At 44.2% G+C, this 17,488-nt stretch overlaps 1 protein-coding gene across 11 annotated transcripts in view; it reads right to left on the bottom strand.

Moving 5' to 3' along the window:
- DLGAP2 (DLG associated protein 2) overlaps nucleotides 1-17,488 on the bottom strand; it is a 395,404-nt gene that overhangs the window by 49,920 nt on the left and 327,996 nt on the right. For all 11 annotated transcript variants that reach the window (XM_083730087.1, XM_083730088.1, XM_083730083.1 and 8 more), the window contains 2 exons: nucleotides 14,687-14,834; nucleotides 10,070-10,289 (listed from right to left, as the gene is read on the bottom strand). In XM_083730087.1, the coding sequence (XP_083586213.1) occupies nucleotides 10,070-10,289; nucleotides 14,687-14,834 (368 nt within the window). The remainder of the gene's footprint in view (nucleotides 1-10,069; nucleotides 10,290-14,686; nucleotides 14,835-17,488) is intronic.

The following is a 17,488-nucleotide window of genomic DNA, read 5'->3' on the forward strand; positions in this document are numbered from 1 at the left end:
GAAATGATAACATGTTTGAAGAAAAGCTCAGCTATTTATTCCAAATGGAAATGACCCTCAACAGATGACTCAGCTTCTCCACGGTGGGCTCCTGATGTTCTTCTTGCCCTGTTTTGTCTGGCTAATTGAGAAGAATTTTGTTCCTTCCACACGCCAGCCTTTTTTAAAAGCAGAGGTGGGAAGGGGTATGTTAATTTTGTTCTCATTTAATTTTGTTATTTGCATAACAGGCCTCTAGAACACATGACTCAGAGCAAGGCTTTCTGCGTGGCTTCCCCTGTTTTGTGAAGCAACATTTCTGCTAAGATATGGCAAGCACCCACTATTTGAACTTTCCATTTTCACCAGCTGGCTGGATTGTTTTTTGTGCGTGTGTGCCTTGGGTATGCCTTGGTATTGTTTCAAATCTTCAGCTATTTTTCCCCGTCTTGCTTTTAAACCTATATTAAGTTGTCCTCATTGTACGAACGACAATTACCTTGAAATTTCTATGGAAGGTGATTCATAACAGAACAATACGATGGCGTAAACCATGCGCTATTACCATTTTCCTACAAATTTAATAATTAAGTTAATTGTTAGTGACGTATTAATACTAAGAAATCTAACTTGACCCATTCATATGTGTGTGTGTGTAAGAGAAATATTTATCTTGCCAGCATTTGTATGGAAGAAAAATAGTGGGGCTGCCAGAGATTGTGAGAGCTGTAGGCCTTTGGGAGGAAAAGGGAAATACAGTGGTACCTCGGATTACATACTCTTCAGGTTACATACACTTCAGGTTACAGACTCCGCTAATCCAGAAATAGTACCTTGGGTTAAGAACTTCACCTCAGGATGAGAACAGAAATTGCACGGCAGCATCCCGGTGGCAGCAGGAGGCCCCATTAGCTAAAGTGGTACCTCAGGTTAAGAATGATTTCAGGTTAAGAACGGACCTCCAGAACGAATTAAGTTCTTAACCTGAGATACCACTGTATTAATATAGTATGAATAGACCTTTACATGAATCATCCATATGCTGTCTTTCCTACCTGGCTTACAGACTCCGGTAACCCAGAAATAGTGCTTCAGGTTAAGAACTTTCCTTCAGGATGAGAACAGAAATCGTGCTCCGGTGGCGCAGCAGCAGCAGGAGGCCCCATTAGCTAAAGTGGTGCTTCAGGTTAAGAACAGTTTCAGGTTAAGTACAGACCTCCAGAACGAATTAAGTTCTTAACCCGAGGTACCACTGTAATGTTGCCATACCTTGGTAGGGTTGCCATACCTTGAAGAACAACCCTACCCAACAGCCAGGGCCTTGAAAAGATGTGAGTGGGTGGCAGCCAATGCCACGCCCATGCACCCCGTTCCCCAGCTCGGACTGGCAAAGCATGGAGTGCAAAGCAGCCTGAGCCCAAGCAGCCCAAACCAACTGAACCCAACTCCCCCCTCCCCCACAACCCAGACATTTCCTTTAAAATGTAAAAATCTGTCCGGATGGGCATTTTGGCCCCTCAAAAGTAGTTTTCCCAGATGTATGGCAACCCTAATATTGGGTATTCTTAACAGGAATGGGATAGCCAGGTGAGGCACAAAGAGGAAGCCAAAGAAGGAGCAAGGTCAAAGATGTTCAGAGGATAGGATGAAATTCACATATTCATATGCTCACCAGCCAGATCTTGGTGCACGCATCTTAAAGGTAAAAGGTAAAGGTACCCCTGCCCATATGGGCCAGTCTTGACAGACTCTAGGGTTGTGCGCTCATCTCACTCTAGAGGCCGGGAGCCAGTGCTGTCCGCAGACACTTCCGGGTCACGTGGCCAGCGTGACGAAGCTGCTCTGGCGAGCCAGAGCCGCACACGGAAACGCCGTTTGCCTTCCCACTAGTAAGCGGTCCCTATTTATCTACTTGCACCCGGGGGTGCTTTCGAACTGCTAGGTTGGCAGGCACTGGGACCGAGCAACGGGAGCGCACCCCGCCGCGGGGATTCGAACCGCTGACCATTCGATCGGCAAGTCCTAGGCGCTGAGGTTTTACCCACAGCGCCACCCGCGTCTTAACACTGGTTAAATAGGTTAAAATAGCATTGTTTGTTTTTTCTTCAAAGGGCGTGACGATTCTACAAATTTGTAAAATCTGCAAGTCCATCGAAAAGCTGTGCCGCGCATTGCACAAAAATAAACTCCATTTCCCAACACAGGAACACTTAGCGTAAAGGGTAATATTTGCGTATGCAGTTAATGCTGTTGTAAATCAAATAAGATCTCAAGGTTACCCACCTGGATACTTGTATTAGAGAGAGAGAGAGAGAGAGAGAGAGAGAGAGAGAGAGAGAGAGAGAGATATCTGGGCAACACTAGACTCAAGGTATGTTCAACGGATGACAAAAAAGGCTTCTATTTTAGTTCTGATAATTAACAATAAATTATAGTGCAGCAAGCAGTTAGCATCCTGAAGCGAATTATTGACAGCAGCTTCTTTGTGTCCCCCTACCCCTTTCTCTCTCTAGACAATCCATATTTCTATCTGATAGGAAACAGAATTTAACGTTCTGTGCAGCAGAAGCTGGCACAACCTCAAAATCCATAAACACTGTGTCACACAGGCATTCTATACTTTTTGCAGAGGATAAAGTGTCAACCTAATTCCTTAGAGTTCTGGCAGCACTAATTAAGCAGAGTCGCAGAGTGAATCATAGCAGTGGAGACGCTGGTGATATGTATTCATTTTATTGTTTTTATTATTATTCCCTTAAAAGCACACATGCAGTGATCACAAGGATGTCAGGAATTTTAACACTAAATTTCATGTTTTTACAAAACTAAAGCTGTAATGGAATTGCTCGCCCAAATCCACAAAATTCTCCTTTGAGAATATCCGCTCACCTGGGACTCTGGGTGGGTGGCCCTTTCTGAATGGCAAAGCTGCGGCGGGTTCGGGGAGGCTGGCATCTTCTGGTGTGGCTGGGGTGTGTGTGTGATGGTCACTTGGTGCTGTGTCCACCTCTAGCCATGTCAGGCTCCCCGGCTAGGGAGGGCAGCGCCTGCTAAGCCAATAAGAGGCAAGGACTTGGGGGCTGCGACCAGCCCTCCTGAACACTTGTCACTTGGATTTCTCTGCCGAGAAATCACTATTTGTCTGTCATGTGTCATTGTACATCACAAAGGATTCTGGAGCACATTCAAGGAGTCCGCTCACTCCATCTTCCCTTATGTCTGGCTGGATGATGAGGAATGGTTCCAGCAGGAGAACCCCCTAAGGAAGCCTCAGAAGAGGAAGGCTCCAAGCCAGGTGTTGAGACAGAGGATGAGGAGGGGGGACAGACGCAGAATAGTTGGATGCTGAAGAAGCAATGGGCTTGAGTGAGAGAGAAGAAGAGGCAGAAAACACTGCAGATGTAGGACAGGCAGCTGAGGAGGAAGAGGAGGGGGCTGAGGCTGCAACAGATTCACAGGAGCCTGCCAGTCCTATTGTATTCAGCTCCCATCCCTCCTGGTCTCCAAGGACTCAGACTTTTGCATGTAGCAGGACAACAAGCCCAGAGCTCACAGGAGGCCCCTCCCCAGTGGAGTTTAAGACTGAGGGAAAACAGCCAGAAGGGGAGGAGCTGTGAGACCCAAGATCATCAGTTCTGGCAACTGCTTTACTGGGGCCAGTCTCCCCGCAGTTTTCTCTATTTGTATTCTGTTTCCTTGAATAAAGAATCAGTTTTACTGCTCATTCCTGAGCCTCTGTGCTGACCAGCAGCTGAACCAGCCCTGACACCTTATGGCTGCACATGGCAGAAGATCATCATCATCATCATCATCAGCAGCAGCAGCAGCAGGCAAGCTGTCTTTGTGGGAAACCTGTCCACAAGGAACCACTGAAAAACATTTGACAGTCGGATGACAGTGAGATCCTACATTTGACGACTGCCAAAAGAAGTGCCAGCAAGTCTAAGGCATTCAAATGTTGGATTTTGAGGTAAAATCTATGAAGGCAGCATCGTTTTTCTCAACAGAAGAGGAAGAGGTAAATCATCCTATATACATCTATGAATGTATACAGAATATATTCTCTTAGGCACTCATAATGTTCCAGTGATTAATTGCACCTCCTGTAAAGATATCCTTAAGGTATCGTTAGAATAAGTGTCACTTGTGACAAAGCCACATCCAGCACTATGGATTTCGAGCGACCTTGAATGAAATATTTGAGGGCCTTGCGATTCCAGCAGTGTCATGTTCCCTCCTGCTGTGTGATCATGCTCCGACTCAACTGGATTTAGAAACGCAGGGAGATATATAATTACATTCATAAAAGTATTTAGTAGCCAAAAGTGTTTGTGTGAATCAAGGCATTTAGAAAAAAAATGTTCCCTGCTATTCACCTACAGTTAGAAGAGTCTGATGCCCCCAAAGCACTGACCTCATAACAGCTGGTTTTATGGGGTCAGCGAGATGACTGATTGAAATTGATCTGCATAATTCCATGGGGCATAACCTTGCGCAGTTTCCAGGAGGCTATCTAGCTACTGTTCACTTTATCAACCCCAAGAGCAAAAGTTCCCAGCTCTTTCTCAATAACCTTTTAACTGCAAGCCAAGAATGGTCGAGGGTGTTTGTTTTTCAAACAGCCTTTCAAGTCGTATCCCACTAATGCAGCTGAAATCAGCTGCAACACTCCTGCTATCGGTCCTAGGATCAAAATTGAAGAGGCCAGAAGCTGAGCTTTTTCATTTGGGGCTTTTCCTTCGGGACTCATTCTTCTTGATAGTTTGTCAGGACCTCTTTGACGGTTTTCAAGATGCACTACAAGACTCATTTATTTCCTATAGTACCAAAGAGTGCTCCTTAGATTGCTTGTTGCTTTCGCTTTTTAAGATAGCTGAAATCCCATGTAAGTTTACCAGGAATTAAGAACCATTCCAATTAACAGATAGCTCTTTCCAGTTACCCCAGTTGCTCCTCCAGTTTTCAATAACAACACATTGAGGCTGTATCACATGTATTAAATTCTTGCCCCCCAAATGATGATCGCTGCCAAACCTTTGCTCCCCCAAATTACCATATTTTTCGTCCCATAGGACACTCTGTCCCATAGGATGCACCTACTTTTTTGGGGGGGAAATAGAGGAAATTTCCCCCCCTTTATTTCCCACCCCAAACCAGGTCGGGGAACAGTGGGATGGCGGCGCTGCGCCTCCCCACTGTCCCCCGAGCTTGTGGGGCTGGCCGATGTCTGCCCGGCGCCGAGGGGCGCTCTGCTTCAGGGCGCCCCACGCGCCGGGCGGCAGGCTGCGGACACCTGCGCGAAGCACGGGACGTCCTCCGGAGGGCGCCCCGTGCTCTGCGCCGCAGGCTGCCGCCCGCCAACCTTGCGCGCCCGGGGGGAGTTCCCCCCGGTGCGCAAGGCTTGCCGACACCTGCGCAAAGCATGGGGCGTCCTCCAAAGGGCGCCCCGTGCTCCGCGCTGCAGGCTGCCGCCCGCAAGCCTTGCGCACCCGGGGGGAGTTCCCCCGGGCGCTGCAGGCTTGCGGACACCTGCGTGAAGCACGGGCGTCCTCCAAAGGGCGCCCTGTGCTCCGCGCTGCTGGCTGCCGCCTGCAAGCCTTGCGCGCCGGGGGGGAGATCCCCCGGGTGCACAAGGCTTGCCGACACCTGCGTGAAGCGCGGGGCGTCCTATGGAGGGCGCTCCCCGCTCCACGCTGCAGGCTGCTGCCTGCAAGCCTTGCGTGCCTGGGGAACTTCCCCCAGGCGCGCAAGGCTTGTGGATAGCTTCCTGGAGCCTGGAGAGCAAGAGGTGTCAGTGCGCACCGACGCCTCTCGCACTCCAGGCTTCAGCGAAAGCCTAAATTCGCCCCATAGGACTTCATTTTTGGAGGGGAAAAAGTGCGTCCTATAGGGCGAAAAATACGGTAGTTTTTTCTGCATTCTCTACAATCAACCTTCCTCCTCTCTATGATTTAGTTCACTGTGATTTTATTAATGAATGTTGAGGTTACTTGCAAACTGCCTTGTGGGGTTTGTCTTTATCTTGAAAGGTGGGATTAAAAAAACAAAAGAATCGTGCAGTCCAGCGAGGTCTGTGATATTTCTGAACAGGTAGTTTCCCCCTGCTTAGAAACTTAGGTCAACTAAAAAAGCCAGGGTGGGAGACATATTAAGGCAGCTGGTTCAAATGGCTGCAACTCCAGGAAACCTTGTCTTTTCGACCCAAAGAAGATAGTTTCAGCTCTCTAGGACTCAGTAACATTAAAAAGTCCCTTTGGAACGTAATGTTTTCCCACTTATTCCCATGGAGCCACAGTGAAAATGATTTAGAAATAATAATTCCTATCACGAAAACCTTCCAATGCTGATAGGCAGATATTTGCCTAATGTGGTCTGTGACGATCACACAGGGTCCCTGGACGTTTGACGGTCTATTGATTGCTGTGCCACCACTGTGACTGCTTCCCCGCTGCCACCAACCCGTTTCTCTCGGGTACACACGGAGTCCAGACAGTTGTTAACATTAAACCAAATAAACAAGGTTATTTTATAAGCATTAACAAGTTTATGGTTTCAGATAATTTTTCTTGTCAGTTTCTTAATCTTAGTTTCTTTACTGGCCTATACCTTCCTAATACCTTCTGACTGATTATCCCTACTGTCTATCTGACTCCTCTTAACAGAGTCTCTCGCTCTCTCACATCAAACTATCCCAACCCACAGACTTATCCTCCCTCTCTCTTCTCTAACACCCGACTAACATCCCAACAACACTAACTCTAACTCTAACTCTAACGACAGCAGTTGATGAAGATATCCAGGACACATTTGGCTCCTTGAGCACCAGTATATCCCATAGCTGGTTTGAGATTCCAGCTGGATCTCACGTCCTCCATCACTTGCTCCTGAAAGCAACATGTGTATCTTGATTGGCCTGCACTTATGACACCTGGGAGGTTATGTGACCTTCTCAGGCATGAATCTGTAGCATTTTTGCATGGGTAGAGATCAGCAGTGATGGCAAAACACTCCCCTGCCTCTGGGGACTTGTTTATGCACAATCTGGTTTCTGTGTACAGAAACATGAGACAAGACAGCATGCATTCTGCTTGAACTATCTGTGTGACTCCCTACAACTGCAGCATGTTTGCTATTTCTAGGTAGATTATATATTAAAATATAAGTGCAGTCACATGGGTTACAACTTCAGAATTGGCAAGCGTTATCCTGTTTCACCAAGCAACAATTTTACAGTTCTACGAAACCACTTCTATGATTTGCCGTATTAGCAAAAAATGAAATAAAAATACAATTAAATCTGATACATTATTAAATTTCCTAAATATTCAAAGGAGCCCATTTGCTACAATTTTTTAAAAATTAGTTTCTGACCTTTCTGCCTTTTACACAAAAGACACTCTATATATCAAATTATTTCTAACGCGCTGCACTATTATTTAATTTGGCTTGCTTCAGATTAATAAGTAAATGGTCATTTGAAGTGTGAAAATAATATGTCCACTGCATTTCAAATGCAGAAATATTAAATGGTTACTCCATCATTTAGAAGCTAATAACTTGTTTTGGAAATTGAAAGTTTCATTTAACACTGTAGTGCATAATAGTTACACTTCTTTTGACATTTGATATATTCCATTTGAATATTTTACTCATTCTAGCATTCTCCCAGAAACCAAGAGCTGATTTGTGCAACGTTACAGATAATTCAAGTACCGTAATTACAGAGTTACAGTGCCTGCAAGCCAATCCTGATTTTCAGCCTTCTAAATCTGGTGATGTTTGGAATGATGGTCCCCCCCCACCCCCCCACCCCGAGTCATTTTACTTAGCTTAATAAGACAGAAATATGAAGTATTTGAGCAAGAAATTACCTGATACGTTCAGGAAATGGGGGAAAAAATGTGTATAATGAGAGTTAGGCATTTTCCCAAAGTCAGAGCCACTTTGTTTAAGCAGAAGACAGCTAATCAAGGGATACATTTTTATACAAGGCATAAAACTGAAGCATCAAGACAGAGAAATAAATGGGATTCAGGATTCAAATAAATGAGATTTTGGCTTGGTGGTGCCCTATATAGACTTACAGTGCGTCTCCTATCCCACAGTCCAACCCAAATTTTCAAGGGCTATACTTGGGACTGAGTGATATTTGCAGCTGGCAACCTTAGGGTGCATCTTACCACTGCCTCACACATAGTGGCAATCCTTTTCTTCTTTTCTGAAGTTTATTTTCAGTGTTTCTGCCATTGGTGACAAGCAGCAGAGCTCCTGCGAGTGACTGATAGGTTGTTGGTTTTTTGCTCAGAATACCTCAAGGACTGCCTGTCTCCATATGAACCTACCCAGATCCTGAATTCATCATCTGAGGCCCTTCTTTGAGTGCCTCCTCCATGAGAGGTCCAGAAGCTGGCAACATGAGAACGGGCCTTTTCTGCAGTGGCTCCCTGTTTGTGGAATGCTTTCCTCAGGAAGGTTCATCTGATGTCTTCATTAATATAATAATAATTTTATTATTTATACCTCACCCATCTGGCTGGGTTTCCCCAGCCACTCTGGGCGGCTTACAACATAATAAAAACACAAAGCATTAAAAACTTCTGGATACAGGGTTGCCTTCAGATGGCTTCTAAAAATCAGATAGTTGTTTATTTCCTTGACATCGGATGGGAGGGCGTTCCACAGGGCAGGCGCCACTACCAAGAAGGCCCTCTGCCTGGTTCCTTGTAACCTCACTTCTCGTAGTGAGGGAACCACCAGAAAGCCCTCGGAACTGGACCTCAGTGTCTGGGCTGAATGGTGGGGGTGGAGATGCTCCTTCAGGTATACTGGGCCGAGGCCATTTAGGGCTTTCAAGGTCAGCACCAACACTTTGATTTGTGCTCAGAGACATACACCTTTAGGTCCCAGAAGAAAATGTTTCCCTTTAACCAGGTTTTAGGTAGACTGACATCCAATGCCCTCTTAAATGTGTTGTGGAAGAGCGGGTGTACACAGAGAGAGAGGGGGGGGGAGAGAGGGAGAGAGACCATATGTATATATGGCACAGGGCAACTTTCTCTTCCTTCCACTCCATGGTATCATTCTCCCCTCCATTTAAGTGTGGCACCTTATACTATCAGGAATGGGATGAAGAACAGACATACAGTCTGTACTAGAGCAATAAGGCCCACCTAAATGTCAAGCAGTCAGATCAGCAAGCCCAGGTCTGAGGTGAGGTAACGAAAAATACCTGACTGTCCACCGTGTACACAAATGGATTTATTTTAAATGTGCCTTACAAAACAAATTGTGATCACATCATTTATCCACAATAGTTACAATAAACTCACACATCAGACAAAAACCAAAGCTGCAGCAGCATAGCAGAGACAACTAAAGACATTTACAGAGTATTACAAGTTAAAGACAAGAACAGGACTTTGCCTGGCTTCTAGAAGCTGGTAAAGAACAACTCAGGCAACAGGTGGATGCCAAATGAGTGGCATAATAATGATAGCTGATGATTTATGACAAATAATGGGAAAATTATGCAGATGGTGCATCTTAGGCAGAATCCTAAGACTTTCTGTGTGCTGCTTAGAGCAGGGATGGTGCTTTTAAAACTCTCCTCTCTCTCCCTGCCCTCTCTCAATCCAAGCCATTTTGGGAATCCGAGGACAATAAAGCAATTGGGGAAGGCTTCAGTCAACTGTGTTTTGGGGCTAAAGGATGGAAAGCTGCAAACCTACACATGCATGTAGGAATCAAAGTTTTGAAATTTATGGTTGCCTGTTTTTCTTTTTCTTTTTTACAAGAAATATATGTTGGAACAGCATGCGCTGAACTCTGGATAATGTTTGCTATAGCTCTCACTGGTTATACCATCGAGCTCAGAAAGCAGAGCAGGGTTCATAGACAGCTGAGGGTCCTAATTATGAGATGATGCAAAATGTAAGCCAATGTTGGAGCTAAATAAAAGGTGTTATTCAGTCGAGTGCTTTCCCACAGAATGAGTCATGGCTGCAGAGCGTACATTGCCTTCCGTTCACACAAGAGATTTCACATTTCCCAACTTTTCATATGCAAAATGGAAGAACATAGATAATCTTACCTGTTGTTGACCTGATTGTTGAGGTGATATTGGAAGATGCCATTGCAGGGATACATTCGTCGTCTTGTGAGTAGCCCGCCTGAATGGCACGCAAGTAACTGTGGCTTCTTGTTCGGAAACAACCCGGCAGATCGAGGGCATCCATGGCCTGAGCTTCAACTTCACTAAACACTGATTCACAAACAGATTCAAATTGCCCATTGACCTCTGCTTCACTCATCTAGATAAACAACAACATTGCATTGGGTGTTTTTTTTTGGTTGGCTTGTTCTGTCAGGAATGGACTCTGCTGTAGCACTTCAAAAGCAGGCACGACCTGAACATTAATAGAGTCCCCCCCTTACCCCCCAGATCACCTCTTGACACTTTTATCATGCAGCAAAATGCTTCAACATCACTGAACTAAGCATGTTTGCTATCTGTGTGCTAAGTAGACTGTCCAGTTCTGGTGTTATTTTTGGATGACAGCTTAGGACAGCTTTTTAGTTTCAACTCGTTTAGCAATGAAATTTAATAAATAATAAAATAACTGTGTAGGGGCAATATTGTTTTTCTTTGCTGCTATGTTATGGAGTTTCTTTGTGTTTTTATATTGCAAACCACCCTGTAATCTTTGAATGAATGGTGGTATAGAAAATAATAATAACAACAACAACAACAACAATAATAATAAGGAACAGACACACAGTTATTGAACAAACCAGGAACTGAAACTAGTTTGATCATGGTTTCTTACAGCTAAAAGCAGCTGAACAAACCAGGTTTTTTCTATATTTGAGTGTAAAAGGAAACTGTTTTGTTCCAAACATCTATCACAAATTGCTCCTCCTCCTCCTCCTCCTCCTCCTACTAATAATAATAATATAGTGTTCATTTTATAATTGGAGACAGACTGAAAATACTAGTGAAACTAATGATGCTAGTAAACAATATGATCCTGGCTTGATGGGAAGTTCTTGTGGCTAGGATTGTAAGATAAGGAAGTTTACTGAGTTAAATGGGACTGATGTGGGATAGCTGGAGGCAGAAGGACAAAAATGGAGCAAAGGAGTTGGGGTTGGGGGTGGAGTAGGGTGCACTGGAGTCAAGAGACACAGCAAGAGAGAATGGCATGCCAGAGAGAGAGAGAGAGAGAGAGAGAGAGAGAGAGAGAGAGAGAGAGAGAGAGGAGGTTGGATCCACAAGTTGGATCCAATAAAATAGATGCTCTTGAAACCGCGCAATGTTTCCTTGGGTTCCCTGCCCTGCCAATCATAATCACATCACAGAACACATCCATCACCACTGATTAAATCAAGGATCCAGTGTGCTTTGAAGTGCACTTGATCCACGGTGAACTTAATCCTTATGGATCCTCATAATTCCCTCACAAGGGATCCCTTCCCAAACCACCGCCGAATCTGTGCACCCAGATGCATTTTGTGATTTGTTGTTGATTTTGGCATCCTGTGTAAAAATCACGATTACCCATGATTTGGATCAAAGTTTTTGTAGTGCTACCAAGCACTGAATCTGTGACATTTCCTGAAACCACTGCGAGTTTCAATTTGCTGATTCCCACCCTCCCCCGCCCCCTGGAAAATCAAGCAAATTCAAGGGAATCCATTTTAATTTCACTGGAACTGACACCTTAGAAAAGCTAAATGTGTTTGTTTCTTGTGCTTTCCCTCTTTCTGTCTGTGGGTGGGAGTGGGCTGACCCACAGCAAGGGTGGACAGAAGGCATGCTGTCCTGGCCTTCTATCAAAATTCCAAAGTGCCAATTTGCCGAAAGAGATTGGCAGTTGACAGAAACTGCATTTGCTCTACAGAGTGTGTGCCCATAACACTTGTGGCTGTATTGCCTCCAACCCCACACAAAGCTACCCTGTGAAGTGGCTAAAGAGGGGCAAAAGTCCAGATGACGAAGTATGTATTGTTAGATTAAACAAATAATTTCTGGCAAATAGCCTCTGATTGCACCGAAAGCCTGATAGTACCATTTCCCCTAAATACACTTCCAGAATTAAGTTGTTCTGAAAACAATTAGTTCTGGCCCTTGTAATAATTATTTCATTTCTAATCAAATTACATTAACTAATGTTCTCTGGAAAGACAAACATTCTCCTTCTGAATAGCCTTGTGCAAACAATATTAGGAAAGAAAGATGGGATAATGCAGTTCATACTTATGATTGTCTTATTTCCTACTTGTAAATTCAACTTGCTGGCAAGGAGCATAGCCCCTTTTTTATGTATACGAATCTCCCTCTGCAGCATAAATGGCTATTTATATGGGCATGAAAAGTTTATGTGGCATGGTTTGCTGAGGTCCACCTGTATCTGATGTCCACCTGAAAAACTTGCATGGCTCTGGGCTCACATTCTCCTTTGTTCTTCTGCACTGGCTTAAGTGGGGGAAGAGAATATGCAGCAGGAACCAGGAGCAATGAGGACATAGCATTCTCTTAACACACTTAATTTCCTTGACCAACATGATGCTGTCCAAATAGTCTGGAGCAGATAGGATCTTTAGTCCAAAACATTGGCAGCTCACTTACTTAGGTTGGAGGAAAGCTGTCCTAGAGGAACAGCGCTGCCTGGTGCTATAAGACAAAGTACTGTATGGAAGTGGGACACTTCTGGGCTTTACTGAAGATAAACAGCAGTTCGCGTCTCCTCTTCCTCTCTCTCTGACGTGGTTGTGATGAAATGTGTGATGAGATGCTTCTGTTGGTGGCTCATTGCAAAAGAAAATGCTGTTGGTCAAGGAATTTCAGAGTATGGCAATCTCGTTTTGGATGTTTAAGGATGGTTAGGTCCAGTCAAAGGCGACTATGGGGATGCGGCATTCATCTCACTTTCAGGCGGAGGGAGCTGGTGTTTGTCCACAGACAGCTTTCTGGGTCATGTAGCCAGCATGACTAAACTGCTTCTGGTGCACAGAGGACTGTGATGGAAGCCAGAGCACACAGAAACGACATTTACCTTCCCGCTGCAGCGGTACCTATTTATCTACTTGCAGTGGCATGCTTTCAAACTGCTAGGTTGGCAGGAGCTGGGACCGAGCAACGAGAGCTCACTCTGTCGAGGGGATTCGAATAGCCAACCTTCCGCAAGAGGCTCAGTGGTTTAGACCACAGCACGACCTGCGTTTTGTTTGGATGTTTATGCTACCAGGGAGAGGAAGGAATGGGAAAAGTGCACTGGGAAGCAGTTACTTGTCTTTAGTAACTTCAAGTTCTGGCAGAGATGAACTTGTGAACAAGTGCAGCCCTGGAATGTCTATGCCTGCTGTCAGCTAGCCTCAATTTTGTCCTGGTTCTCTTGTTGTATAGGAGCTGTAGGGGCCTGCCACAAGGCAATCAGAACATTTCACAGCTGTTCTTAGCCTTTTTCAAGCCATGAATCTCTGAGATGACAATCCATGCATGCTAACAGGCCATCTGATTTCCCCTTAGAACTGAATCATAATCAGTAGAAGATTATGCGACATAGGAAGGCTCATTGAATGAAATAGACCAAGAAGTCCTTGCTCCAATTTACATGACTTTCCTGCATTTCTTACCCTAGAATGTGTGTGTGTGTGTGTGGGGGGGTGTTCAGACATTCAAAAACAAGAAACACACAAATTAACACTCATTAGCTTTATACGCCAAAGGTTTGCCCTATACAACACATACAGCTTCCCCCCTTAAAAAATTCAGTGTAACAAAAATGCAGCTTACTGTTATTCTACTTCCTCCTATCTCACACCCTCAAAAAGGTGGGATGTAAACTGTGCAAGCTAGCTACTCCCAATTAAATTTCATAACTAAGACGCAACACTGGCACTTATTCAATGGGCAGTTTCACAGAGAGTGCCACATTCAAACCAGTGTTTGCCACCAAGTGTATACTCATCACAGAGCAGCCAATTTGTGCTCTTTGGTAAGTAACTCCTACATTTGCAAACCACTGTTTACCACTTCCATACTGTGGCCTGGTTTGTACATAATGCTAAACCAAACCACGGTTTAGTATGTGAATACATGAGTATGTGTGCCCCCAGAGAGGTGATCATAGCCACTTTGCCTCTCCTTCGGTCCTGCTGTCGCACTGTTGTTTCGTTGCGTTGTCCGAACTCAGGCTACTGGTGTGTCTCGCTCCAGACAAACCACCTGTTGTTACTGTTATATGTTTTAAGTTCATATACAGAACATTTCAAATGCACACATTAGAACCAGGTCTTGCTGAACTACAACTGTCCCTCCCATTGGCCATGGTGGCTGGGCCTGAAATGAACTGGAGTCCAGAACATCTTGAGGACCACATGTTCCTCATCCCTGCCTGAAAAACTGTAGTGTATGAGACAGGTCAAAGAGGCTCGAGACTCTGGTGGTTTCAGCTACAAGATGTGATTCACGTGCACACGAGAAAAGCTCCACACTTAGGCAAATGGTCTCGGCTAAATATTTTTCATTAGGCCATCTCAAATAGTTTAAGCCCTTTGGAACTGGACATGTTTTCAATTCTCTGGCATGGAACTGCTGACAACAACTGCTGAACAGCTGGTAGCTAGCTTGGGTGATATGACAAACTCCTGTTGCTGATGTTGCTTAGAAAATCAGGCTGAAAATAAAATAAAAAATGTTTCCAACCTGGCTGATGCAGCTGGCCTGACTGAGCGTGCTCACTGCTCTCATATAGCTCTGATTCCTTGATCGGAACTTGGGGGAATTGTAGTTTGCTGACGGATCCAAGTTGTGTCCACCGGGCACATCACTTGCCGCTTGCAGGTAGCTCTGACTATTAAGGAAAGATAGAGAGGGAAACAAAGGATGAAAAACTAAGGCTAGAAAGAAGCGAGGGGGTGGAAAGAACACCCCGTGATACAGGAGGCCAGTGCCCATTCCCCCAGAAGCTTCCCCCTAGGATTCCATCGAAGTTAGGGGAACACCACAGAAAAATTGGCCTCTGGTTTCTTATTCCTACTACAGGCACAGGCCCTGACCCAGCTGGAAAGGCCTCAGCTGCACACATCTGCTCTCAGCTCTTAACAGACCCAGTCTCCTATATGGAGAAGAGCTTAGTCTAGATTTAGGCTCTCCTTCTCCTAAGCATATGGTTGGCACTGTCAGCACTTAAGAGCTCTAATTGTCTGGTCCAAGTGGGAAGTGCTCAAGATGAGTCCCTGGACTTTGCCATCATTACTGCAGCCTCTAACAGCATGTATGATACTTGGGAGATTTGAAGCACTCGGATCGACCAGACTCCTTTCAAACTCGCTGGCATCCTACTTCGGGGTGTACTTGAGGCTGGTGCCAAGTGCTTCTCAAGCCTTTCCCAATGCTTACAACCAGCCCCATGAACATCTCACTTCACATTATGTTGGTGCTAAACAAATTAAACCGTTAAGTGAACAATGATCGTTACGGCAACCTATATATCCATTTGTTATGCCATGATGGTCCCCCCTCCCTGCTTGCTCTCCATTTCCTATACTATTAATGTTTCTCCCAGCAATGCTATCTGCAAGCCATTAGCCTCCTGCTTCATTTTATTGCAATGTGGATCTTTTTCTCTCTCTCCGTTGTATAATACTTTGCATTTGAATCTGTCCAACATTTCTTCTTCTTTTTTTCAGTAAGGCTCTCTAGTATGCTGAGCTCATTTTTTAATTTGTAGCCTATCATATAAATCATTCACAATGCTTCCCTCGAGATGTGAGCTGCCCACTTCTTCTTCCAAGTCATTAATGAAGATGTTAAACAGCATCAGACCCGGGGCTGATCCTTGTGCAACCCCAGAGGACATCTCATTGCAAACTAATCTTAAACTGCATGCATATATTAAATGAGATATATCTTAGGTGAACTTTTAAAAGTTTGGCATTGACTTGTCATTGGTGGCAATCCAGCCACTCAGTTTAATTAATAAACCTCTTTATTGTCCTGCTGCATAGCATGTGGTGAATGATTTACGTACACTTTAAAACTGCGAATTGTTCCTTACTAAACTAAAATATTGCCTAAGGACCTTCTTCCTCATTCAGATTTACCATAATACATATAGGAATGCTGAAGTCCTAGGCATACTTAGAAATAACTACCACTGAACTGAGCACACCTTATTTCCAAGTATAAATGCTTAGGATTAAGATGGCACATAATCACATTGATGGTGAAAGGCCAATCAAAGAAAAGACATTCCATTTGGGGGAAACATTTAGCCAATGAGAAACCATAACCCACATTTAAATTCCACAATGGTCAAAGGGAGGACGTTTCTTCCATTGACTAAAATTGCCAAACTTGTATAGGATTGTCCCTGTGCAATTGAAATGATAAAATACAGTGGGTCTGGAATTTCTACCACATTACTGAATATTGTGTTTCAGCTACTGTAAGGGGGGCGGGGAAAGGCCTTTAGTTTTGCTCGAGCAATGCAAAAGTGTCTTTCAAAATGCACCACAAAAACTGTTGCATTTCAGAAATGGTTAGTAAATAGTGATGAGCGTATGGAAAGTGGAAACCAGGTTAACAAGAGTCACTAAATAACTAGCGTGACTAAAAACTGTTATCTGCTTTAGCCTCAACTCAAATTCTTAAAGTGAGAAAATGACACCAAGTGCCTTTTACATGTATTTTATCCTAACATTTCCCTGATTCCATTTGCGACTTCAGCAAGTGCTGCCTTGTAAGCGTATGAACAGTATCTCCAACATTCAGCCCAAATGGAGTCTGTCCTTAAGGCCACTTTTAGAACATGCCATGTCTTTGCAGCTTTATCCAGTTGATGCAGAAGCAGTAACAAATAGCATTATACTTGCACAGTTTCTTGTGCTTCAAAGGGGGACAAAGGAGACCAAATGGAGGTAAAGCAGGTGAATTCCAATGAACATAATACGGTTGAGAAAACTGGCAAGCTCATATCCCAAAGAGGCATATTACAAAAGGAACTGTGAATACCTCTAAAAATACAATTCCCTGTGAACAAAGCTTCCATTGCCTGCACTAAAAACATATCACATACTCACTCTGTAAACTGAAGGCTTCAATTGTTTTATCAACACTTAATTTCTTAATTGAGGTTGCATTGGGTTATATTCATTTTTAGCGCTGCATAACCAACTGCTTCCGCTAAACTCAGCAAGAGCTGCTTGTCTGAAGGCGGCACACAAGAAATGAGCACAACTCTGGTCCATTCTTAACTCCATCACACCATGCTGAAACTAACAGTTACTATAAATTCTCTGAATCAGATTAAATTTATTCAGTTTACCCACAAAAATGGCTTAGCATTATTAAGGTCAGTTCTAATAACGCTCTCATTATACTAATTGTTTTGGTAGCTCAGGTAAAGCTTCAATTCTACAGGAGTCTTGTATGGACAATCAGTAAACTTTCTAGCACAGTTTAGCAAAATTTGTCATTTAAAACACTTTGTACAGCGATAGCTGG

Source organism: Podarcis gaigeae (genome assembly GCF_964106915.1).
Source record: "Podarcis gaigeae genome assembly, chromosome: 3".
NCBI lineage: Eukaryota > Metazoa > Chordata > Lepidosauria > Squamata > Lacertidae > Podarcis > Podarcis gaigeae.